Below are 24062 nucleotides of genomic sequence, written 5' to 3'. Positions count from 1 at the left end.
TATCATAACGAAATCGCGCGAATGGTTAAATCATATGCAATTGCCAATCCATGGTCGTTTTAATCTTAAACTGAACATATGTACATATAGATGGCTCCAGTTCAAAACATGTGGATCCACTGCCCCTGCCCCTGAACACTGTGGCACGTGCTGCTGGGAGAGACTGCTCCACCCTCATGCCCTACTCTGAAGATTATGGCTGAAATAATCAAACTTTGCCAAAGGAAATGCGATTATGAGCCTAATCTGAACGATTAGATTAACCAAATTATTTGTTGGTGTTCTCTGTTTTTGCAGCCGCTGGTGGGCACAATGGGTTTATGGCTGGCGATTATGGGACTATATTTAAAAAGAGGAATTTGGATCGGTTTTATTATTATGTCTTATTCGTGGATTAGTTTTTTGCGCCGGTAATAATGCCAATGATGTCGCTCAAGGAACGATCTCCAATGAGGTCGTTGCAGAGGGGTGTCACCAGTTCGTTGAGATAATTGGACACAAAGTCGGTGTTGTCGTTGATCGTCAGCGTGATGAACTCCTCGACGACCTCGTTCAGCTTGCGGTTGAAGATGCGGTACTTGGAGAGGTTCTCGATCTCCGAGGCCACATTGCCCACCGTGGGATTGACGAGGAAGCTCTTGATCTTCATTTGCTTCGAGATGACGCCCAGTGAGTAGCTGATACGTCCCTTCAGGTTGAAGTCCTCGAGGGCCATGTAGGCGCCACCGGAGCGCTTCATACGATAACCACTGCCCACATCGACCTCGTACTGAGTGGTGATGTTGATGCTGCCGAAGTTCAGCTCAAAGTCCACGCGACTACGGATCAGGTCCACTTCCATGATGATCACCTCGAAGCCATTGAGGCCCTCCATCACAAAGTCATTGATCTCTCCGCTGGCGCTGAACTCTCCGGTGCTGAACTTAAAGGGCCGATGTTTCATCTCGAGTGGAGCCACCTTGGGCATGGGTCCATAGCCCGTCTCCATAAGTACTCTCACCACCTCCAATAGATCCACAATGGTGCTGCTGATGGAGCGACCCTCAACTAAAGGAAGTTTTTGTTAGTGTCTTGCCACATCTAGTCATAGTTTGTGCTCTTACCTGCCACTGGTTCGGCCACTTCAGCTGCCTGGCAGTGGCCCAAAGCCAGAAGTACGGCAATCAAAACAAAGGATTTCATCTTTAAACGACACGATTCTACTGCTTCAGTGAGTAAAACAACACTAGCCAAAGCTCAGCGGTGTCCCTGGCTCTTATATAGGTACAAGAACTGTCAGATAAACTATCTGTATAATGTGTTAGCCTTCGTAAATCAGCAAATAATTGGCAAAGTGTTTTGTAGCCACCCCCCCCGGAGATAAGAAGAGCTTTCGATTAGCCACTGATTAGTGTTTGCAAATCTAACCCAAGCGAAGACAGGAGAGAAGCCAACCAGGGAGATTAAAAACCAGCGTTAATCAGTATTACTTCAATTTTAATAAGGCCATGGATTTATTCACCATTCGAACTCTGGGGGAATGCAGACCTCCTTCTCACCAGCCCCACCATCACCACCGGCACCTGCGATGACTTCGGCAATGCTCACATCGTCAAGGATATTGTTGACAGCGGGCAGGGCAATCGACTCGATGGTGTCGGTGATCAGATTCTCGTTCTCGTTGATAGCCATCTCGACGGCTTCGGCGAGGTAGACGTTCATCTTCTCATTGATCAAGCCATGACCCAACATGCCTTCGATATCGGAGTCAACCTCACCCAGATGGGTGCGCACCTCCAGGGTCTTGAGCTTCAACTTGCCGGAGACAACGCCCAGGGAGTATTTGAGGCTGCCCCAGATGACCATGTCCTTGATGGCGATCTTGGCGTGACCGGCGCCGATCAGATTGATGGTGAAGCCGAATTTCTTCAACATCACCGCCAGATCGTAGCTGGTGTCCACATTGACGTTGCGGAAGGAGAACTTGTAGGCGACCTTGCTGGTGAGGGCATTGACCTTCATCTCATCGATATCGAAGTCGTTCATGCCATTGAGGCGGAAGTGATCGATGCTGCCCTTGACCTTCAATGCGCTCGTGTCAATGTCAATGTTCTGGTGATCGATACGGAGTGGAGCCAGTGGGGGAATGCCCAAGCCGGCAAAGCCGCAAGGCATCTGCTCCTGAATACCATAGATCAGATCCTCAATGGTGCTGGAGATCGACTGGGAAGCTGATAAAACGCAAATTAGGAATGATTAGAAATAAAAAGACTCTTCTTCACTCACCGATGGGCTCGCCCACGGACGCCGCGCTGGCGTAGGCAACGAATGCCAAGAGAGCTACGAAGACTTTCATTATTGCTGCTGACTTTTGAGTCCTACAAACTGATCGCAGTACGAACTGTATTTATACTACTCAATGGTCCGTACGGGCCCGTTGCTTTTTATAGACCAACCGCCCAGGTGGTGGGCGATAAGGCCCTGGCCCCTGCCTGCTGGTCTCTTGAGTACGATTTGATTAGCGACATTCAATCGATGCCTTTTCTGCTGTCTTATCTGGCTCTGCGTTCTGCTTCTGTGGTTTTGGTCTCAAAGGCATCGCTATGGCTCCCCCGATCCATTGGCCAATTCTTTAATTTCGATGATTATTTATATTTATCAGGCCACTTAGCTTGACCAAAATAATGATCAGATCTTCGGATGGGATAAAACTCTCTAATGAAACTTTTCCTTTATTTCAAGAGAGAGAGAGAGAGAGAGTGAGGGCTCAAAGGTCGCTCAGCATGGTTGGGATATCCCTTTCTTTGGGTTGCTCTTCGGTTAAACATTTTACATTTGATTACATTAGCGTATAATATAGGCCAGCAGGTGAAGGAATCCCATTCAGTCCGGAAGAAATCTCTTCAACTAAGAATATTGTTTTTATTGTTGATTTATTTTCAGTCTCGCTAAAGTTCGAACAGCTGTCTCTATTACTAGACAAACCTGTCTGGAGATAATATTAAAAGAAAGAAATCTATTGTGTGGTCCTACATGTTCCTTCCCGAGGTTCCCTCTTTGTCAGTGCTTGGAAATAAATACTAAAAACTAACATTTCTTTCATCGTATTATCCATCGGAAAATTCTTAGAAAAATTCCTGTCTATTTGCCAGTCACATGTGAACGTGGAATCGTGGAACCGTTCCCAGTGGTTCAATGATGGAATGGAATGGAAAGAATGTCGATTCGGATATCGATCAACCTGAAAGTTTTTGTTTACGGAATCGAACACAAGAACTGCCCGGGGCCTGGATTAATATAAACCATTTACTTCTCTGGCTCTAAAGTCTGCGAATTGTTTGTTAGTTTGATTAATATTCGAGTGTGATTTATGGCCCTGATTGGGCTTGATTAAGTTTATTTAAAGGACTTAAAAAGAGGATTATTAATACAACGTCATGAGCGTGAGCAGACAGAAGGTGTCTGACAGTCGAATGGTCTGCAGGGAAATGGTAAAGATCATGCCAAAACCTGCAACTAAAATCTCTTTGTTCTTTGTACTAACTCAGCCCTACATGCATAAACTTTGTGTAGGCCCCCAGAGAGCGGTAAAGTCGTAAAGACCCGATATACCTTTTGTGTGTACACAGAATGTACGTACCCCCAATCGAGCTTCCAGCTGGGTGTGAGGACTGATTAGATCGGGTCGGTAATCCATGGACACCTGCATGGAGGTGGTTGTCATCGTCTGACGCAGTTTTCGGTAGCCAAAGCTATTTGCCTATGTCGCAATGATAGGCCCATATATATTCCCCAATTGGAAGCGATATTGACACTCGATTGGCCAATTGGGGTGATTGGGCCACAAAACAAGCCACTTGTGGGGCTCTAAATCGGGAGCGTATCTTGAAATACGATCTGATCCGGTAATACTCGACTAATCAGGTGCTGTGATTAGTGTTTAGCTGTCTAAGTCAAGTAGTTTATCCGCTCCCCTGTCCCCGATTGACCCGCCCACAGACACCGCCACTAGGCTTGCATGGGTATAAAAGGCAGACCCAGGCAGGTGTCATTCAACAGCTGGCATTAACATGAAAGTTTTCGCCTATATTTTTGTGGCCCTTTTGGCCTGCGTTGCGGCCTACGATGTGGAGCTCTTGAGCGAGGAGAAATGGGACCAGCTGGTCGAACGCAATCGTAAGTGTCCTCCTCTAGAATCTGAAGAGACATAGAAAATTTCTCTCACTGTTGTGACTCATATCTTGGCACAGCTGCAAAGCCCGATACCCAGGGACTGATACTGAACGGATCGGCCAAGAAGGTCCTCAATGCGCTGCTCGAGCAGATGCCCTGTGGCTGGCCCGAGTACGGTATCCCCCCACTGGCACCCTACACCAATGCCGATCTGAAGATTCATCTGGCCGAGTCCTTTGTGGAGTAAGTGTGCGGTTGGACAACGGTTACCGGAACCTAAAACCATTTTGAACCCTAGATCGATGCTGCAGTTTCTGCGCTTCCGTTTCGATGGCTTGGAGAACATGGAGATCAAGAAGCTAAAGATCAGCTACACCTTCAACAAGAAGGTGCAATTCCACATCAAATTCAAGCAGCTGAAGGCCAGCGCCCACTTCCTGGACACCGATACCTTCGTGGACATGCTCAAGCAGCTGGGTTTGAGCGTGCGCTACGAGAGCAGCGGCCCCATGTCCTTTGCGCTGGAGAATCTGTCCATCCAGGGACAGTTCAAGTACAAGATGCCCTTCATGTTCGGTTCCATTAAGATCTACAAGTTCCAGTGCGCCATCGGACTGGGCGGTGTGTCCTCCAACATTGGCGGCGTCATGGGCAACGGCAGGATCAACGAGTTCATCAATGACATGATCGAATACGAGGTGCCCGCGTTTATCAATGGCCAGCAGGCAGCCATTAGCAAGCAGATCGAGGAGATATTTGTGCCTATGATCAACCAGAAGCTCAAGGGTCACAAAATCTGGTATCTACTCTCGAAAATCTCCTTGGTGACCGGCACCTGCAACCCCACTCCGGCACCCTGGCTGGCCGTAGAGTCGAGGAATTAAACATCAGCAAATAAAAAGCAATTCAAATTACTGACCACGATCTACGTTTTAATTAGCGAATTTCTCTGGCCCATTATCTGCCCGGCCATCCAATGTGCCTCCCCATTATCCTCTTATCGCTCCGGATTTCGATTATTTGATTGAGTCAGGTATAAAAGGCCCTCGCCGCTGGTTAGGCGCTTCAGTTAGAAGTTACTAACAGCCACAGCCACAATCAATATGCGTTTTCTGGTAGTCTTGGCCTGCCTGGTGGCAGTCTGTGCCGCCGGCACACTGCCCAATCGGGTCGAGCAGCGTCTGCTCGAGTTGGCAGACCACAATGGCGACATTGATCTTTTCTCCGAGCCCGAGGAGGGTGTGGAAGGTAAGACTCCACCTAGACCGAACCCCCATCCCAGTTAGCTTAATATTCGTATAAATCTCAATCCATGCAGTTGCCCCGCAATTCATTGTGTCGTGGCAAGCACGCCGCTACATCCGCAAGCTGCAGAAGCAGATGGAATGTGGATGGCCATCGCTCGGCATTCCTGTGCTGGCCCCACTCCGCGTCAACGAGTTCGATCTGGACTTCAAGCGTGGCATCTTCGAGACCCTCAACAACGTGTTCCACCTTAAGATCGCCGGCCTGAATGACTTCACGATCAGCAAGTTCAAGCTGAACATCATCAAAAGCAAGGTCACCTTCGACTTCCTGTTTAAGAACATCGACACCACCGCCGAGAAGTACAGCACTGACACTCTGATCGATGCCCTGCGCCAGCTGGGTCTGTCCGTCGAGTACGAGGGCACCGGTGACCTGCTCTTCGATCTGGTCAACCTCCGCATTGCCGGCACCCTGAAGTACAAGCTGCCCATGCTCTGGGGCTCCGCTAAGATCACCTCGCTGAAGACCACCATCTCGTTGGAGTCTGTGAAGTCGGACATCAGCGGCTTTATGGGCCACGGCAGCCTCAACCGCGCCATTAACAGTCAGCTGGAGAATGTGGTGGTGAAGCTCATCAACAACAACCAGCAGGGCATCTCCGACACCATCGAGGACACCATCGTGCCACGCGTGAACAAGATGCTCAAGGGCAAGGACTTCTGGACCATTGTCGATCTGATCATCTCCAGCAGCGATGGCGAGCAGGAGGACGATCCAATTGTTGTCGACTGTGAACCACAAGCCGATCCCTGGGCCTAAGCTCAACATTCTAGCACTTTTAATAAAAACCCCGAGATACTGAAATATCTGAGCTCCCATTCGTATTCTCCTACTCAGACGCACAAGCGAAAAGTTCAAAAGGGAATGGAGATGATCCACAACACACAAACACGAGATGATCCCAATTACAAAACAAAATACATGTCGTGTGCATGACGACTCGAATTTGGCAGATCTTGGCGAAAGGGTGTCTAAAATCGCTTGGACTTGAGCTTTCCTATCTTTAGAACACCTGCCGCTAATCCTATCTTATCGTTGCTCCAGCGCTACTTAAGTGGCTAAGCGTTATTGCTGATTGTAGCTTTGGGTCGGGTCTGTCTCCTGGCTGATTCGGTAGTTCAGTATTGGCTTTCATCATGAAAACTTTGTGTGTGATATTTGTGGGCCTGCTCTGCTGCTCCTTGGGCTCCTCGAAGCTCTTCGATGATCAGCTCCGTGAGCTGACAGAGTTCCTGCGCCTGCAAATGCGTTGCGGCTATCCCGCACGGGGTGTGCCGGTGCTGGCACCCGCAAAGGTAGCCTACCAGGCGCTGGACCTTGCCACGGAAAGCTTTGGGTAAAAATCGACACTGTGAATCATCAAAACATTTATAGGGTTATCCTTTTACCGTGCAGATGCCGGGGAAACTTCACGGAACTCACTCTGGAGGGTCTCGATGGCTACGAGTTCTCGAAGCTCGAGTGGAACAACATTTTTCACACCATCAAGTTTGACATCAACTTCCCGAGGGTTTCTGTGAGCAGCTCCAAGTACATGCTCGATATTCTGGCACGGCTCTTCGGTTCAGACTTTGCCCTGTGGGGCGATGGTGTCTTCAGTCTAGAGCTTATCGACTTCCGGGCAAATGGCAGCTTCATTGTCCGACCGACGACAGCCAGCAGCGGTGTGTACGTGAAGAGCTGGAAGGTGGACTGGCAGCTGGGCGAGGCCCGGTCCCAGACGACGGGCTTCATGAACAGTCGCCTCTACACAAAGTTCATCAACGATCTTGTCAAGGACTACCTGGAGCTGCTGGTAAACGACAATCCCGCAGAGGTCTCCCAATTCATGGAGGGACTCATTGTGCCGCCACTGAATGCGGTGCTTGAGAATGTGGCCTGGTACGAGATAACCGCCATCATTATGGGCCTGGTCCATGGTGTACTGCCAGTGGAGCCGATTTGCTGATTGCAATCAGTTCTCTGTGTAAAAAACTAAATAAATTCCTTAAAATCAAATGGTTATCTGGCTTTAGTTTGTATTTTATTGTATACATACTCTCTCTCTAGCTAATCGGTGGGTTTTTAGGTCTGGAATTCTGTCTCTCTGTCCGTTCGTCTTGCTTAACGCCTAGTTCTCAGAGACTATAAGTGCTAGAGCAACCAAACTTTGTGTGAAGACTGGTGTGATATCTCACTGAATTAAGTTTGTTTCAAAATTTCGCCACGCCCCCGTCCGCTCCCATAAAGTATGAAAGTCTGTGGTGTCCACAATTTTGAAGAAATGAAAAATCTAAAAATGCAGTTCCGTAGATAATGTCCATATCTATTAGATTCTTTAATTTGGATCAAATTGGATCATTACTATGGCCAGGTTGAACAAATTATCCCCTAAAGCAGCACGGCTGTTGCTTGCTCATTCTCTCTCTCGCTCGAAGCACTGTGCCCTTGGCGGAGGGGTCTGAGCTAAAAGGGCGTCTTGGTGTGAGAAGTGATATAGATTTAGATGACATTGTATTGTAGTAGTGACGCGTTTGCACGAGACTCACAATGTTTCTCCTCGTTTTATTTGTATCTCTTGTAAAGATTCCAGCTCTTGCTCAGTTATATTTGAAATATTTGAAGCTCAATCGGTGCAGAAATTGTTGAGCATACAAAAACCAACTTAACATTTTAATTTGAAATAATATAAGTAAATAATATTTCCACCGTAATCAACTAAATTTCTTTTCCTTCTCTTTGTAGGTAAGCTCGATTAGATTTCCGATTCATCGTGAGTGAGTGCTCGTATATAATGAAATTCCATAAGCACTCTAATCGTTTTTGGCCATAAATTAAGGTTGATATTTTGTGGACAGAGAGGGAAAGAAGCAAATTCCATAATCGGATTTGCCAGCCAGCAGGACATCTCAATACCCGACCTCGAGTCTCGAACCGAAGCACGAGCCTCGGTTGGCAGTAGGTCAACGGGTGGTCTCGTGGTCCGTCCCGTTCATTGTAACGGCCCAACACTTTCGATCCTTAGGATTTGCGAGTGGCAGATGGTTTTTCCTATAGTTTTTTTTTCAGTTGGTTTCCTTTTTTTTTGGACGTTCTTGTGGCTAATGTCATCATTTGTTGTTAATTAGTGCAAAATTTAGAGCACTAAAGAGAAAGAAAATCTCTGATCTGATCACACTCTGTCTCTGTCTCTGGATTTTTCTTCGTTAGTTTTCATTCCCCATTCAGTTTTCTAAAAGAAGAAATTGAAATTCGTTTTGGCTCATTTCATTTGCAATTTATGAGCCATATTGTGCTCGTACTCTCTGATCTGTTCTGTTCTGTTCTGTGCTGTGTCCCCTTGGGACACACCTTGCTGGCTTGCTGGCTGGTTCTTGAGTTTGTCATAACGCAAAAATAAAACACAGCCGTTCGTTTGTTCTTTCGATTCTTTTGCTTTTTGCTCCAGAGTACGTGCTCAGTGCCCATCTGTGAGTTGCTGCTGGTGTCCTGCTGCTTGTGGTATTGTCTAAGAGGAAGTTTTACGACCTACCGGACAGTCTTTTGCATTGTGCATTGTGTCCTTGCGGCAGCTCTGATGGCTGCCGGACAGACAGACTGACTGCCTGACTTTTTTGCCGCAATTCAGCTTCAGTTGCAGTCCCAGTTTTCGTACCAGCCAACAAGTTTCGCATCCATTTGTTGACATTTACGATGCAATTTTCTAAAAGTCATTAAATTCCCTCGTCTGCTTGCTGGCCCACTTTGATTAGCCCCGATTTGTGTGTGTTTGACCACAGTCTCCCGTCTCCATTCTAGCGTTTCAACTCGCTTTCAATGGGAGACACTCTTTTGAGAGTGTATGCCCGCGGCTCTCTCGATGGGTGGCTGCTCAGCTGGATGTAGAAAATACCCAGAAAGGACGTATCGTTTGTGCTCTCTTAAGAGTCAGATATTCAAAGTTTATGTCTCTGATTTCTCTTTCTTGTAATATAATAAAAGTCGGGGAATCAACCGACCATTTAGTAGAGTAATTACTTGGATTTCTGCTCATTGTTATCCTTTGAGTGCCAGCAATTTGCTTTAAGTGAGCACGAACCACTTGTACAATTCCTCCAGTGAGCTTTCCCCACATCTCTATGGCTGTGTAATGTATATCTTAAAAGCCAGTTAAAATTGCTTTCTTTGGGCTTTCGCTTTGGCTTTTCTCTCTCACTCTCCCTTTCGAGTGCCAACAGCCACAGGGCTAATTGAAAGCGAGTAAGGCCTGGCTTTTGCTTTTCATTTTCATTTTCCTCACTCGGAGAATGGCGTAAATATTTGCATTGAGAGCAACCCCTTGTGGATACCTGGAAATTGGGGTTAATTTAAAATTTATGATGCTCCGAATTAGGATTCATTAAAGGGGCAAACGGCAAGAGGGAAATAAATCAGAAAGCAAAAGGATGTACGAGCATTTACCGCTGGTTCCTGGCATATGGAAGACGCGGAGTATCTGTATCTTTTTGTTATCTTCTCTTCTCTCTTGTTGCGCATTAAACTCCATTTGGTTTTAATTTGAAACGTAGTAAGATCGCGACTTTTGTATCCTGTAGCTGTGCCCCTTTCGCGGCAATTGTCCTGGCCAAGTCAACGGTGAATAAAAGGAGAGAAATACCAGGCACAGGCACAGGCACAGGCACAACGACGAGTCGATGTAATTGAGCAGCGCAATTTCCCCGAATAAATCGCACGCGAAGAAAAGGTGCGCTGTCCTGTAAATGAACAGCCACCGCCGTACCGACGATAAACGGGAAAATGGGAGCAGAAGGATGCTGCAAGGATGGCTACTCTGCTTTTATTTTTTCAATTAAGGATGACATGCCCCTGCACTCATCGTCTCCGTCTCAGTTTCGAATTTGTTTCATGTGCCAAGTCAAGCTGAAAATTGCGCATTTGCTGGCTGAAACGGCTGGCTGCTGTAAGTTCGTTTTGTTTGAGGAAAGTGGAAGTTTTGGGTGAAGGCTGGTTCAAAGTTTTGCCTAACAGGATTACGAGTACCTCGTCTGCCTGCAGTCTGTCTCCTGTGTCGCCTGTGTCTCTGTATCTCTGTATCTTCTGTGCTGCCAGCAGGAGCCTATGCTGCAATCTCCTCCACTCTGCATAGAGGTGGGAACGTAGAGAATCAATCAATTTGTCGCTCTGCTGACTGCTCTAATTGATAAGTTCTTTGGAAGTTGGTTTTAGAGGATTATGTTCATGCGGGAACTTACCGAAAGACTAGAATGAAATTTAATTTCTCACTGCGCTTTTAGGCTTCAGTAGGAGTTCGAATCCTACCACAATAACTTATCCTCATTTATTGTCAATCGAAGTGCGCGTACTTGAACTTTTATGCTGGTACTTCTAATGAATCCAGCCCACATATAGTCGTTTTTTGTTGCTTTCACTCTTTCACTTACTTTCCCTCTCCCTCCATGCATCCATCAATCAATCAGTGATTAATCCTTGCCTTAGATGCACACAAGCAGCCACTAACAAACATTGAATATGACTTATTAGCCTTTTGACAGCTGTCAAACCAAATGGACACGCATTGAGACACTTGCATTGCCGTTTGCCGTTCCATTTCCATATTCGAGATATCACAGAGGATACATATCCTCGACAAAAGCAACTCAAGCTGCCCCATTAACATGACAATGAAGGAGGTGAGGTTGGTGTCTTGCCGTTATCCTTCTGCGACGTACCACTGCTGGTCGTGCAGCTGGCTTAGAGTATCCGAATCTAAGGAATGCCCTTTGATGTGACACTTTTGTCAGTTGTTTACACCTTTAACCCTTTGGCGCCATTGTGTGTTGGCAGGGTCGCTGGGTCGGGACACTCCTCGAATTGCTACAGAATGCAATCCATGCTCGAATTGTTTGTAATGTTTTGTTTTTGTTTTATGTTTAATTAGTGAGATTTTGCTTGGAGTTGATGTACCCAAAGGAAACTTCCTAACTGCTGATTTGCAGATCGAAAAATTGTTAAAACTCTGAATATAAGTTCTAGATTTGATAGCTGAAGATCATGAAAATAACTTGAACACCAGACAAACCATTTGTGGCTAAGATTTAACTGTCAGCTGAAATTAAGAAACAACCTCAAAAGCTGACTTCTTGCCTTCTCGTGGATATCTCTGTTGAAATAAATGACTAAAATGATTCAAATTATTCCCGAAGTGAAGAGTGAATACCATTAACAATTATCTTTGATCTTCACACCATTACCACATTTCAAAACCATAACGAAATAAAGTTATTGCCGCCTGTCAGCAGCTCTGGCAACAGACTTAAACTCCGCCCTGAGAACCGCCTCGCCCCACCCAGAGATCATTCATCAAAATTATGTCAAATCATGCAAGCGGCTGTACAAAAATCTCTGCAGCAGGATCAACAAAACCAAATGGAAAAAAAAAACAAGAAAAAAGAGAAAATGCTAATGAAAATCAATGCAAAAACAGAACAATTTCTATGTGCAACCGCCAAGACATGGCGCAGTCGCAGCTGCCACACACACAAACACACACACCGGAGACATGAAGCTGTCATGTCAGACCGCAGTCCTCTTTTTTTTTGACAGACAACAATTACAGTTTTCCTTCGTGGCAACTGCAGCGTCATTCTTGGCTCTCTTGGAGAAGAGCTCATCATATTTTCCTTGCGGCTGCCTTCTGCTGGCTGATTTGCATTTTTAATCTCATAAGGATGTGCCGTGTATTGTCCTTAAAATTGTAATTTTTTCGGCTGTTGCCGCTGCCATTTGCCGTGTGGTTACTCAAGCTGCAAGCCAAGATCAGGAAGAAAAAAAAATCACAGCCAAGGAATGGAAAAAAAAATCAGCCCTCTGATAGGTCCTGTCTCCTCCTCCTGCGATCTACATATGTTTAATCCTGGATTTTTGACACGACAGACACACCAGGGAGAGGGATAGCTGTCTGCCTGTCTGCCTGTCTGTCTGCTGTGTGTGCCTGCCTTTAGTCCTGTAATCTCGTCTGTCTTGGGACGTCCCTTCCCGACACATTACGCTTGAATAATTACAAGTAATTAAAGTTCCTCTCTGCTCTGCGTTTAGCTTTCGTGTTGTCAGGATTAGGAGTCAAGCGGATTCCTCTCTCTCTCTCAGATCTAATGTTTGCTGACAGATCCTGAGGCTGAGAAGATGGAAAGGGCAGGAAGTATGTTTGAGGTGGGACTGGATCTAAGATAGAGGTTTTAAGCATGCCACGAAAGCTATTCTTCTCACATTTTTATCCGAACTAAAGATACAATTAATCAAAAGACTCTTTAGATTCCTCAGCCCAATATTGTTTGTCTTTAATCTCTCTGAACTCAATCTTTATGCGGCTTACGTTTGTGGTGACACTCAACATCAGATACGAAACGTTTAACTTTTTGTGGCATCACTGAAGTTGCCATTACGATCTTCCTATTACGATTCACTCTGGACGGACATCAGGGTAATCGATCTGTTTTTTATCTGCAGTATCTCTGCGGAGGGAAATAAATCATAGAAAACTTAACAAAATCGATCGGCTCGACAACTCAAATTATGTGAAAGTAATTTCTTACATGAGATCACAACGATAAAGAACACAAAGGACACAAAAAGGAAAGGAAACAAAAAGCAGAGCAGATACCCAAATGAAAACTCATGTTCCTTGATGTCATCAAACTTCAATCAATTTGCGGTTTTCGAGACCTGGCTACCAACTATTATTTGCAACGGATCAGCGGCCTGCTGATCCTGCACTTGAGTGCTACACGCAGGCGCATGTCCTTTGCCACAGACCAGACCATTAATCATCTCCCATCCTCCAGCCTTGGTGTGTGCAGAGTTACTCGGCTAATGATGGGGATCTTTTTTTTGCGAGCCCATGAATGGAGTGGACAGGCGACAGGCAAAAAGTTGACACTGCTCGCCCGACTTTTTTGATGTTCATTAATGGGCAAATTCTGGTCAATGGATTGAAATGGCATTCATTGAACTTACGCTTCACATTTTACGTGCGGTTTCCTGCACCATTAATCATCCCAAGAGAGAGAGTTCTAATATTGGAAATTTAAATAATGGAGAAAGAAATATTAAGAATACATTTATTTGCCATTTGATTTGAAAAATGTTTGCATTAAAAGGAATGGGTTAGACGTTAAGGACTGCATTTCTCCGACAGTTTATATAATGTTATATTAGGTGCAATAAATGCAACAATTTATTAGGTAAACTACTCAAGTCTAGCTGGACTGTATCGGAAGACATTCAAAGTATGTTTTGCATTGACATTTTTCATAAAAGAACTTTTGTTTTAAGTAAATGTTACTTGTGTCTTTCCTTTTACTGGCTACATAAAACTGCTCTCCTTCACATAAGCCATAAAATGATAATTAAATGGCACGGCTCTATCTATTGTATATAGGAATGCCTGCTAACCCATCAGCACCCAGAATGTGCATTGAAGAAATGGGATAAGATTTTAGATTGCGTCCGGACTAGTCTGCGGCTAGTCAAATGGCTAGTAAATTGCACCTTGAGCGTAAATTCTTTAAGCAATTACTTATCGCGAATATTATTTGGGCTCTTTTTGAAAGTCCCCCATAATTATAAGATAATATTCCTGCCCCACACTTTACGTCTTTCTATTACCACAAATTACTAGATTCCACACCTCCTTCCCGTGTAAATATTCCGCCTCTAGAGCTCAGTTTTTACTATGAGTTTCAGATCAACAAAGTTTGCTCAAACATTCAAACTGGGTGGAGTTCCTGCTTGGGTGTGTTGCTATGCAGATCCTGGCAAACGGTTGGCAGTAGGCAGTCCTGAACCAGGGACGACCGCCAACTGTGCGAGGGCACTATTATTAGCACTTAGGCGACACATTCGGGCCTATTTCGTGCTCTTTATCCGGGCACTGTCACCTCTCCACGTTATGTTCCAGTTGCTCTTCCTGTTCCTGAACGGTGGAGGGGGGAAGGGGGGCAACCCTTAAGGCAGCCGCACAAGTGTCGATGACACTTGGAGGGATTTTTTCGGTGGCTGCTCACCGCAGCCCGCCAACGGCAGGATATGCAACGTTGCACGTTCGAGTTCGAGTTGTGGCAAGGAGCTGTTGCTGCTGCTGCTGCTGCTGTCAGGTAAAAGGGGTTGCGCCAGGCCACGTCCTGGCAAAACACTTAAGCCAAAGTTAAACGCTTCGAGTGCTGTATTCTTGTTTTTGTTTGCGTATTCCCGTTCCCCCCGTTCTTAGAGCACAGCAGGAGCTCCTTCGTTCGTTTTCTCTATTCGGGCTGAGCCAGAAACCTAAATCAATACGAACTCCGTTTTAATTCGCTTAAATTGCCGGCAGGACATCTCCGACAGGGCAGGGCAGGGTCTGTGCTCGGCTCGGCTCAGCAGCAGATTCTTTGTGCGAAATCCCGAAAGGATTGCTCGACAATTGTTTGCCCCGCGCTGTTGTCACAGCTCTAAGCGCTTTAATTTTGATTGCATTCGATTTGTTGTTGCTCTTGTTTTTCCCTACTTCCTCGCAATGTTTGCACAACTCTTTGACAAATTCACAGGCTTCCTTTTCCATCCACCGACAGCCCGTTCCATTCCGAAGCGAATCCCATCTCAGCCAGCATCCTTGGCCTCAGCCTGCGCCTTCGGGCGGTTTTCGCAATTTTCTTGCGGCCCAAAGAAAAGGATTAACTATTTAGGTTTTTCCGTGTCCGTTTTTGTGTCAAGGAAGTGGAAGTAGCCGCCTGAATCTGTCTATCCTTCTCCTTCTCCTTCTCCTGTTTGTTCCTGTTGCCATGGACTGCACTTTGTGCAGCGAATGTTGAAGGCTTTTCCCATTTGTAAGAAACTCATTTCATTTCATTTCATTTCATTTCATTTCGCCATTCCATTTGTTTCTATGACAGGCTTTTCGCAATGTTTGGTCGGGAAATTCCAGCTCAGACGTCTGTTGGGGTTTCTCCTAAAAAGGTGGCAATTGTTGGCATTTTGTGGCTTGTCCTTTTTTTTTTGTACACTCTTAATCGAAGTTGAAATGCATTTAATTGCCGCAAATTAATGCTTGCATTTGTTATAATCTTAAATGTACATAAAGATATGTACATAAATCAAATTATGGGCCGACCCAAATGGTCAGTCAAACGAAGGAGATTTCATAGCAGATTTTACAGCAGTGCATCACGAGTTCTTAGCATTCTCTCAGCGTTCTTTTAGATTAGAATTGATTATTTAAATGGCAGAATAACCCAAATTGGTTTCTTACCTTTCATATATGTATCCCTATTTCATGTTAGTTACTCTTGAATCTCTTTTATGCAAGTGACAATTTTGATAACGCATTTTGTCTCTTCTAAGCGGAAGTCTGTGCTCCTCCTCCTCAATCGATAGATTGGATTGATATCCAATAATAAGGATTTTTTCATCGGTTAGTCGAGGAAGTTCCGTGAATTTTTCGTTCTCGTAAATAGAATAAACTTCCATCCCCAGCATCAATTGATTCAATGTTTTTGCAATCAATTTTTGTGTGTTTGTTTTTGTTTTTTTTTGGCGCATTTCGGTCGTCAGGGCGTGCTCTGTTTTGGCCTACGGCAGAAGACATGTTCCCATTGACGTTGACAGAATGTCAGTCGGGGATTTATGGGCTGGCAGGTAGGCTGGCTGGCTGGCTGGCTCAATGGATGGATGGTTTTAGAGTCCAAAAAAAAAAAAAGGAGAACAACATGCGGGGCTGTCATTCATTGACTTGTCCGTATGTCCGTGTGTGGGTCTGTGCCTTAGCGCGTTTGCCATTTTCGGGGCTTGATCCTGTTGATCCAGCAGAAATCCCTTTAGCTTGGCTTTTTCAAGTAATTAGTCGCCTGTCAGCATTTGGTTTGTGCCGAGACACCTGCCCACACAGACAATCTGTCCCTGCTGGCATGGGCAACTCTTCTTCCATGTCCTGCGGCAGACGCAATCTATCAGCAACAATGTGTGGAGGATTCGCTTCCTGGATATGCTGCTGTTCGACCTAAATTTGATGGAATGTCGTCCTGTGCCAAATGAGAAATTGCCTCCCGCCTCCTCCTTTGTGCTGTCGGAACAGAAGTGGGCTCTGCTCCCGTTTACTGCTTACATAAAAAGGATAATACAGCAGCAACGTCAGTCAACATCAACATCAGCAGCAGCAGGCAGACTAAATGAGTTTTGCTCTACATTGAGAATGCTCCCCCCCGTCCAGAGTTCTCCTATTTACGAGTATCCTGCAGGCATTGTACACCAAAGTGGGTCGGCGGTTTGTTTTCGCAAAGTTGTCGCCCATTCAGTGGGAAACTGACAATAGCCACGGACACATACACAACAGAAAGAGGAACGCACTGCTCATCCAAAGAATTTCGAATCCCAAATCCCGACACATCGTCAGAACAAATTAGCTTAATGGAGTCTGGGCTTTTGTCCCATACTTCTGACAATCGCAGTCCCAGTCTCCCTCTCACACCTTCTGCGCACTGATTTACGAGCCAGACTGGGACGCCCATCAGCTGTCTGTATAATTGGCTTAGATCGATTTAATTTGATGATCTGTGACTGATTGATCTTAACATTGCACCTCTAGAGATCTGTGACGAACCAAGAACAGAGTTAGGGACATAAACTATAGCAAAATCTCTCTTAGGGATTTTATGTTATTTTTTGTAGCTTGAAGAATGTTTGCTTACAGCCAAAAACAAGCGAAAAAGTACAGTCTTAGCTTAGACTTAAATTATTAATTAAACAAATCGATAGAAGTAGCCCCAAGTAGATCTAATCATTCTTGAAGCAGACACTTTCATGGAATGCATCTACGATCCAACAACTCGGATCCGCAACGAGGATTTACTTCAATTTGATCCAATTAGTTCGCTTCACGACTGTCAGAGTAATCCAAAAATGCATGCAAATGAGAGCGGTATACAATTGACGAATGACATTAGGCGCTTGATGACCATTAAGTACACTCAACGGTCAGTTGAGTAATCAATCAAATACTCCCTGCCTGCGCAACGTCAACCCTCTGCTTGCACTCGGAAAGCTTAGGACACACACGATCTGAGTGATTGTTAGAGCTGGTCAACTGACTCTGTAACTGGCTGATGAACGGACAGTCAGACGGACAGTTGGTCGGACAGTTCAACCCTGAGCGTATGCGCGGCACTTAAACTGTCTGCGCCTGCGCTTCGGTCAAATCCTGCGCACAGGACACGCGACCGTGCAGGCCGCGACTTGCGCAGTTCATTAAAATAAAATGCAACCGTTGTAATGGGGAAAATGCAGCGTAATGAAATTAATGCGAGCACGCCACGGCCCAACGAGGGGTGTGGGTTGAGCTAGGGAAGAGACTGCCCGCTGTTTGCCATGGCATGTGCAACGTGCCACCGTGGTACAGCCCTCCACTGTGCATTTGTCAAGTGCCGCGCTATTTTTTGCACCTTGACAGGGCCCCGCATACGAGGCCATAATTGGAAATGGCTCGCCAAAACTGTTTCTGCCACTCGTACGCTCCTCAGTGCACTCATTAGTTCTAGTTTGTTTAGCCAGGACAAAGCATATGCAAAAAAAAAGTGAGCAGAACAAAAAAAGGAAAGCCGAATTGTAATGGTATCAATGCGGTGCTTGGGTTCGTGCCTGGTCTATGGTTATGTGGGCTTTGCGTTTGTTACACATTTGCCAGCATCCTTGAAATAATAAACCCACACACCTAGTGGTCTCCATGAAGTATTCTCTATGACAAGCTTAGACAATCAAAGTGTCAAATAAAAATGTCAACTTTATGGCCCATGGACCAGTGGCATTCGCCACTAATCTGTCAACAAAGGTGGCATCGAGGCATTTCCGGTTCCAACAACCCCTTTGCCCTGTGCCGTTCGTGTTGCGTGTCCAGATCCCGGACTGACTGACTGACTTACTGACCAGCGGATACGACGATACGCCCCGACAGGAGGACTGTAGGTCTGTCGGCTGTCATAATTAAAATATGACGCGTGTCTCGTGCGCAGGACAATTGCGCCGCGGGTAGCACAGGGCGGTGTATAATAATAATGCCTCTGTCCTGCCAGTTGCTGCATTCCACACCACTCCATTCGACACGCAAACTCTGAAGCCACAGAAGCAGAAGCAAAGGTACTGACAGTAGCAGTGGCCCTGCTGGACATGTGGACCTGGTCAATGTTCTAGTTATATGTGAAGGCTCTGTCTCTGGTACGGTCGTTGTCCTGCAATGTCCTGTCGGGCAACTGCAGCAAATTGCTTAGCATGTGCCAATTATACAGATTGTAAACGGAAATCGCCTCAAATCATAACGAAAAACGGAAAGGAAGGAATTTTTCTTTCTGGTAAATTGAGAGCCAAATATGTCATGGATAAATGCGGCAAAAGGACAAAGTTTGTTCACAAATTGTGGCAATTAAGATGTCTCACGATTCGGCATAGTCCAAGTGGGAGATTGGTTGGGGTAACTCATTTGACTTGTAAATGTAGCTTGAAAGGTAAAGGCCTGGGTTGACAGCCGCCCAGCGCTGTTTGTCTGCTGGGTCCAGACGTTGTTTAAAATCATAAAAACTTAGTTTTATCCCTGTGTTGATTAGGTCTAAAAAATGGTCAACAAATTCCCTTAAGTTCCCTAATACTGCTCCTTCTTATTCACTATCTAAAAATGTGTTCAGTATTTAATTTGTGTCCAGCCAAAAGGATAATGTTTGATAAAGGGCTAGGGACTAGGTTTAGGGCCTAGACAACTAGGTTTATTGACTAAGAAATAATGCTAAAAATGCAAGAAAACATTTATAAAATATTTATATTGATGATACAGCTGTCAAGCCATCTCCAACCCCTTCTCAATGGTAGAGGTCCAGTTCTAAAAGAACAAAAAGGTCACCAGAGTGTCGTTAGGCCAAGCGTTTTCCCAACTTCTAACTTCCTCTGTGCCGCCACAAATGACTTCCGATGATATCTACTCGTATGAGTTACTCGCAAAACTGTACGTGACGAGGACCGCAGCCAGTCTGTCCGCTGTCCAAAGATCATCGTTTCATGGCATACTTTTGACGCTGGTTAACAATTAGTTTGCATAAATCGTGTTTTATTTTCCAATTGAGTAGAACAAAAGGCAGCCCTCGTTTCGCCCTCAGTCCAGGTCCAGTTAACGGATAACAACAGCAGCTGTTGTAATCATAACAAGCCCAAAGCGGACTATCCACGGACCCATCTACATTTACATATGAGTTTTTTTTTCATCACTTTCACTGGCTTCTGTGGCACCAGCTCTAAAGGAAAGGAGACCGACCACTGACTAGATGCTTTCAATGGGTAGGCAGCTGCCCCAGCTACACCCCTGGAAAAACCAGGAGCAAACACTTTGAAGTAGGTGACGTTTATGCAAACATTAAAGGGAAATCCATGGTGGATGTGGGTTGGGTCCGCTCTGATGGCTGGCATCTGACGGATGCTGCCCGCCCGTTGCTTCGGGGCAGTTACTGGATGTGCTGGATGATTTTCCATAACTGCGGTGGACATGAAATTTCATAACATCAAGATATGAGCTTGGCACTATCTCAGATCTCGGTGTGTGTGGATGGATGGGGTGGGATGTCCGATGATGATGTGCCCGGAACGTGTCGTGTCTGTTCTTTATGAAAAAAAAAGATTTTGAGGCAAAACGTGCAATGCATTTGATAAGGATAAGCTGTGCATGGCTTCAACCCTTTATCCGCAGTACTCCCTTTTCCAGTCCCTTTACCCCTTTCCCCCCCGCTAATGAGCACACTTGAGCGAGTCAGAGCTGCAGTGTTCAGGCCGCTAATGAAGATACCAGGCGGGAGGGAGAGGATAGTATCCCCTGGCAGGACATGCATTGTGCTGTGGCGACAAAAGCGACGCATGTCCATCAACTCGAAGCGCGCAAAAAGTCGAGCGCGGTTGGGGTTGGGTTTTGCTCACAACAATCCCGAATCCGAATGGAAGTCCGAATCCAGACTCAACCCGCTCATCCAGTTGTCCTTTGTCCTTCATCCGGACAGCTTTAAATGATGTTTGGCGTTGCTGTTGCTGCTGCTGCTGCATTTTTAATGCCGTGTAAATTGTATTGTTTAATTGCCTTTTTTTTTGTTGGTCTTCTTTCCACTCCCTCTCCCTTCCCATTTCCATTTCAATTTCAATTATTTTAATTATGCCGCGAGGGAATAACATACAAACGAGGATATACTCGTACAATAATTAACTAATTTCGAGCGATTTGTCAGTGGAACCCACAATTAGGCATTAGAATGACTAGCCAGGAAAAAAAAACATCCAGCGACACGTGTCATGTGTGTCCGTTTTTGTGGTTGTTTTTCCCTATTACAAGCATTCTTTTTTGGGTGGACATCAATTGCATTTTTTTACAGCTAGGGATCGCATGCTAGCCGCAAGAGAAATGTCCTTTCTTCGATATCCCACAAGATCTTGACATTGAAAAATGCACAACACAAACGATCCCCGCCCGATGCCAAGCGTCGCCCCGTTTTGCCATTTGATTGATTTGCCAAAAACCCGTCTTCGATCCGTTTTTCGCACATACATTTCTAGTTTCTGAATTTTGCATGAAAAATGGGGTTTTCTTTTGGAAATTTGCTTTCTTTTTAGGGCAATTTGTTGGCCATTTCCGTTGTTGATTTAGGTTACGGCGGGGCGCTGGCTGCTGACTGCTGGCAGGGGAAATTCTCTTTCTAGAATGGAAGATATTTATTCCTAATTTTTTGAATAATGTACAGCAATTTATTACTTCAAAGATTGATATATTCCCATGAACTAACCCAATTCATCTTCTCTTTCTTTTTGCAGGTAAGCATCATCGATTGCCTCAGTCACATAGTCAGAGATCGGAAAAGACTACAGTCACGATTAGAGTCATCGAACAAATTGAATTTCATGCGACTCTGATATCATTGCCCATGGCTGACTCAAAGCATGAGCTTATTGTATGATGTCAGTCAATATCCCAAGCAGATTCCGGCAACCCGCAAACATTTTCACTTACATAAATAAATTCCCGGAGGGACAACCGCATCAAATGCAAAAAGTGAACAACTCTGGACCATGGTTACCTTTTCTGGTAATGCGATCATAAAACCGTCATCTGATCTCACAACACCATATAAAAAATCTTACAGATAGTTGGGAATTCGCATCAAAATGTCAAAATCATTTTTTTAATATTAAATTTTGCACGCCATTTAAGGATCTTCATCCCTAAGAAGGGCATACCTACCGAGCATAAAAGGATTTGCAGTTCCACCCCTCAGAATTATTGGGCCAAAAAAACAGAGAAGAACGAAATTGAATTTATGTTCAAAAATATTGCAAACATTTTTATTTGATCTTGTTTCATGCGAAATTTTGTCTACCTCTACTTAGAGCGTTTTTCCAAGTGAACTCTGACCTTTACGCTGAAGAAAAATCACTCGAGCGTGCCTTGTTCTGATAGAGAAACACCCAAAAAAACGTAACGTAATGTGAAAATATAATTAATTTTCTTTTGCCAGGGGATTCGTACAAGTTTAAGGTCGAAAAGTTCTTTGATATGGATAGGGGATAATAAAGTAGGTGACATGTAGGCTGATCGGCATAAATGGAATATATTCGTGGATGTTACACTTCGGTAGGTAGAAGATCAAACACAACCATGTGCGAATGGAGAGTACCCAGAGAAAGTTCTACTTTGGTTCTTTAATTAAATTCCCACAACTTTAACTTATTGGATTCTTAAACGTCTTGAACCCCATGGAGCCCATGAATATTCATTATTCATGTAACCCAATGCGTTGAACTCAATTACGAGCACCATTGGCCATATTCAATTATCACAAAATGTATCTAATTTTAGACTCTCGCGTATCCCCATGTGATGGATGCATCTCACATATCGTTTCTTACACAATTTACTCGAATATTTTCCACACTCCAACTCGCATGCTCATCCGTCAACAAATAGTCGTTCGGGGGAACGATCATGTTTTGCTGGTGATTTCTTTACATAAATAAATATAAACAGAAAATAAGTAAAATTCGAAATAAATACAAGGGCCAAAGACGCGTTCCCCACTGACCCTGGATAGCAACAATTTACGAGTAGATGAAGTACCCCCAGTTCCCCTTCCATTCTCTGTTCTGTTCTGTTCTGTTTTCAGTTCAATTTTCAGTTCAGTTTGCTGGGAACTTGCGTCAGATGTGTTCTTGTTGAGTTTACGTATGTAAATAATTGAGCATTTTGCATATGAAAGCGAAAATAATTTAATTGTTTCGAGAATCGCAGAAATAAAATACTCACTTGCATATTTATAATTATATTTCTTGATATTTCAGGGCCGACTCGGCAGCCCATCGCTCGCCTCGGCGGAAATCAGCCGCCGTGGGGCTAAGGCAAGCGAAAGAAGTAGAAAATGTGGAAAAGCAAAACTTTAGGGATTGCTCTGGAGTTTAGGGATTGCTCTCGACAAAAGAACACCGCGGGTTCACATATATTTTGCATTATAATAACTGCTTATGGTACTACCATCTTCGTATTTCGGTTGAAAATCTCTTCCTTCGTTTGGGGAATCGAAACACGAAATTCAATTTGACTGCCTCTTGCCTTAGGCGACTCCCTCAACTAAGTTTTTCACTTATTTTGCTGTTATAAAGGGCTCCAGGAGTCGACAAGAGGGAGCGCGCTCCAATTTGCTTGGGACTCAAACTCATCCTCCCCGCTGGGCCCCAAGTACTTAACATATTTGCATTAACAAGCGCAGACACACAGATACATGAATTTATAAATATGTATCTCGTATTCATGTGCTGCCTGCATTTGATGGGGAGCACGAGCATCTCCCCATCCACGGCAAGGGCCATTAAAATTATTGATTTTCTGCCGTCTGCAATTTTGCCCTTTGGCCAGCAAAGTGAACTCCCGCCAGATCCCTCTATACACTCCCTAGTCCTCCACATTTAAATTAATCAACTCAATTTGCGTTAAAGTGCAATGGGGAGCCACTGTTGATTATATCCACAGACAGCCGATGTCAACGTCAGCGCGAGAGGGGAAACTGTATTTCTTTTAATTTTTTTTTATTTTTTAACACAAGAACCCTTCCTTGGGTTTTCTCTTCTTACCCTAATAATTATGTCACATCTCAGTGGAAAATTATGGCAATTTCCTTGAGCAATTTCATGGACCTCCCAGATATTCGCAAAATGTTCCTTGAAGCGGTTCACGCTTCATTACGCGGTTCCAGATTTGAAATTGCCAAAAGGTAGATAGTGTCTGAAGTAATGGCGAATTTCGGCTAAAATTATGAATTATTAATTTTGGCATGGCAAGGGTTTAGGAGAGAGAGTGAGGTGGAAGTATGCCCCAGCCCCCACCCTTCTGCCAATCTGTAAGCGCATTTAGGCGTGAGAACTAATTCGCTTGTAATTGCATCCATGGAGAATGTGTAGGGTGTAGGGAACGGGAAAAGGGAAGGGTGAAATCTCAAAAATGACTTTCCATGCAAATTATGAAAATTATGAATACGAAATTAGCTGCGGATGAGGATGTTGATGGGTATTGAATGGATTGACCAAAGGATGAGAAATTTTCATTATTTCAAAGGGGG

General features: G+C 44.8%; 6 protein-coding genes across 6 annotated transcripts in view; 4 read left to right on the top strand and 2 right to left on the bottom strand.

Annotated features, from left to right (window-relative positions):
* LOC117584690 (centaurin-gamma-1A) overlaps nucleotides 1-24062 on the top strand; it is a 53855-nt gene that overhangs the window by 5703 nt on the left and 24090 nt on the right. The window lies entirely within an intron of this gene.
* Nucleotides 345-1242, bottom strand: LOC117584696. Its single transcript, XM_034273729.1, has 2 exons — nucleotides 1104-1242; nucleotides 345-1047 (listed from the first exon to the last, which is right to left on the bottom strand). Exons 1-2 carry the CDS (start codon nucleotides 1180-1182, stop codon nucleotides 395-397), a joined length of 732 nt encoding a protein of 243 aa, XP_034129620.1. The 5' UTR covers nucleotides 1183-1242; the 3' UTR covers nucleotides 345-394.
* LOC117584694 lies at nucleotides 1456-2409 on the bottom strand. Its single transcript, XM_034273727.1, has 2 exons — nucleotides 2266-2409; nucleotides 1456-2210 (listed from the first exon to the last, which is right to left on the bottom strand). Exons 1-2 carry the CDS (start codon nucleotides 2333-2335, stop codon nucleotides 1498-1500), a joined length of 783 nt encoding a protein of 260 aa, XP_034129618.1. The 5' UTR covers nucleotides 2336-2409; the 3' UTR covers nucleotides 1456-1497.
* On the top strand, nucleotides 4024-5066 carry LOC117584692. The gene is made up of 3 exons (XM_034273726.1): nucleotides 4024-4155; nucleotides 4230-4395; nucleotides 4451-5066. The coding sequence occupies exons 1-3, from the start codon at nucleotides 4050-4052 to the stop codon at nucleotides 5034-5036; spliced, it is 858 nt and encodes a 285-aa protein (XP_034129617.1). The 5' UTR covers nucleotides 4024-4049; the 3' UTR covers nucleotides 5037-5066.
* Nucleotides 5215-6271, top strand: LOC117584691. Its single transcript, XM_034273725.1, has 2 exons — nucleotides 5215-5400; nucleotides 5471-6271. The coding sequence occupies exons 1-2, from the start codon at nucleotides 5256-5258 to the stop codon at nucleotides 6217-6219; spliced, it is 894 nt and encodes a 297-aa protein (XP_034129616.1). The 5' UTR covers nucleotides 5215-5255; the 3' UTR covers nucleotides 6220-6271.
* LOC117584695 lies at nucleotides 6560-7458 on the top strand. Its single transcript, XM_034273728.1, has 2 exons — nucleotides 6560-6796; nucleotides 6856-7458. Exons 1-2 carry the CDS (start codon nucleotides 6597-6599, stop codon nucleotides 7406-7408), a joined length of 753 nt encoding a protein of 250 aa, XP_034129619.1. The 5' UTR covers nucleotides 6560-6596; the 3' UTR covers nucleotides 7409-7458.

This window comes from Drosophila guanche, unplaced genomic scaffold (assembly GCF_900245975.1).
Source record: "Drosophila guanche unplaced genomic scaffold, DGUA_6, whole genome shotgun sequence".
Taxonomy (NCBI): Eukaryota; Metazoa; Arthropoda; class Insecta; order Diptera; family Drosophilidae; genus Drosophila; species Drosophila guanche.
This window is presented reverse-complemented; position numbering and strand designations above follow the sequence as displayed.

Coding starts and splice junctions, on each gene's coding strand:
- LOC117584695 (XM_034273728.1), top strand. CDS start 6,597: ATGAAAACTTTGTGTGTGATATTTGTGGGCCTGCTCTGCTGCTCCTTG. Junction 6,797..6,855: donor CTTGCCACGGAAAGCTTTGG/GTAAAAATCGAC, acceptor TTTACCGTGCAG/ATGCCGGGGAAACTTCACGG.
- LOC117584696 (XM_034273729.1), bottom strand. CDS start 1,182: ATGAAATCCTTTGTTTTGATTGCCGTACTTCTGGCTTTGGGCCACTGC. Junction 1,048..1,103: donor AGTGGCCGAACCAGTGGCAG/GTAAGAGCACAA, acceptor AACTTCCTTTAG/TTGAGGGTCGCTCCATCAGC.
- LOC117584692 (XM_034273726.1), top strand. CDS start 4,050: ATGAAAGTTTTCGCCTATATTTTTGTGGCCCTTTTGGCCTGCGTTGCG. Junction 4,156..4,229: donor CCAGCTGGTCGAACGCAATC/GTAAGTGTCCTC, acceptor ATCTTGGCACAG/CTGCAAAGCCCGATACCCAG. Junction 4,396..4,450: donor CTGGCCGAGTCCTTTGTGGA/GTAAGTGTGCGG, acceptor TTTGAACCCTAG/ATCGATGCTGCAGTTTCTGC.
- LOC117584694 (XM_034273727.1), bottom strand. CDS start 2,335: ATGAAAGTCTTCGTAGCTCTCTTGGCATTCGTTGCCTACGCCAGCGCG. Junction 2,211..2,265: donor GTCCGTGGGCGAGCCCATCG/GTGAGTGAAGAA, acceptor GCGTTTTATCAG/CTTCCCAGTCGATCTCCAGC.
- LOC117584691 (XM_034273725.1), top strand. CDS start 5,256: ATGCGTTTTCTGGTAGTCTTGGCCTGCCTGGTGGCAGTCTGTGCCGCC. Junction 5,401..5,470: donor GCCCGAGGAGGGTGTGGAAG/GTAAGACTCCAC, acceptor CAATCCATGCAG/TTGCCCCGCAATTCATTGTG.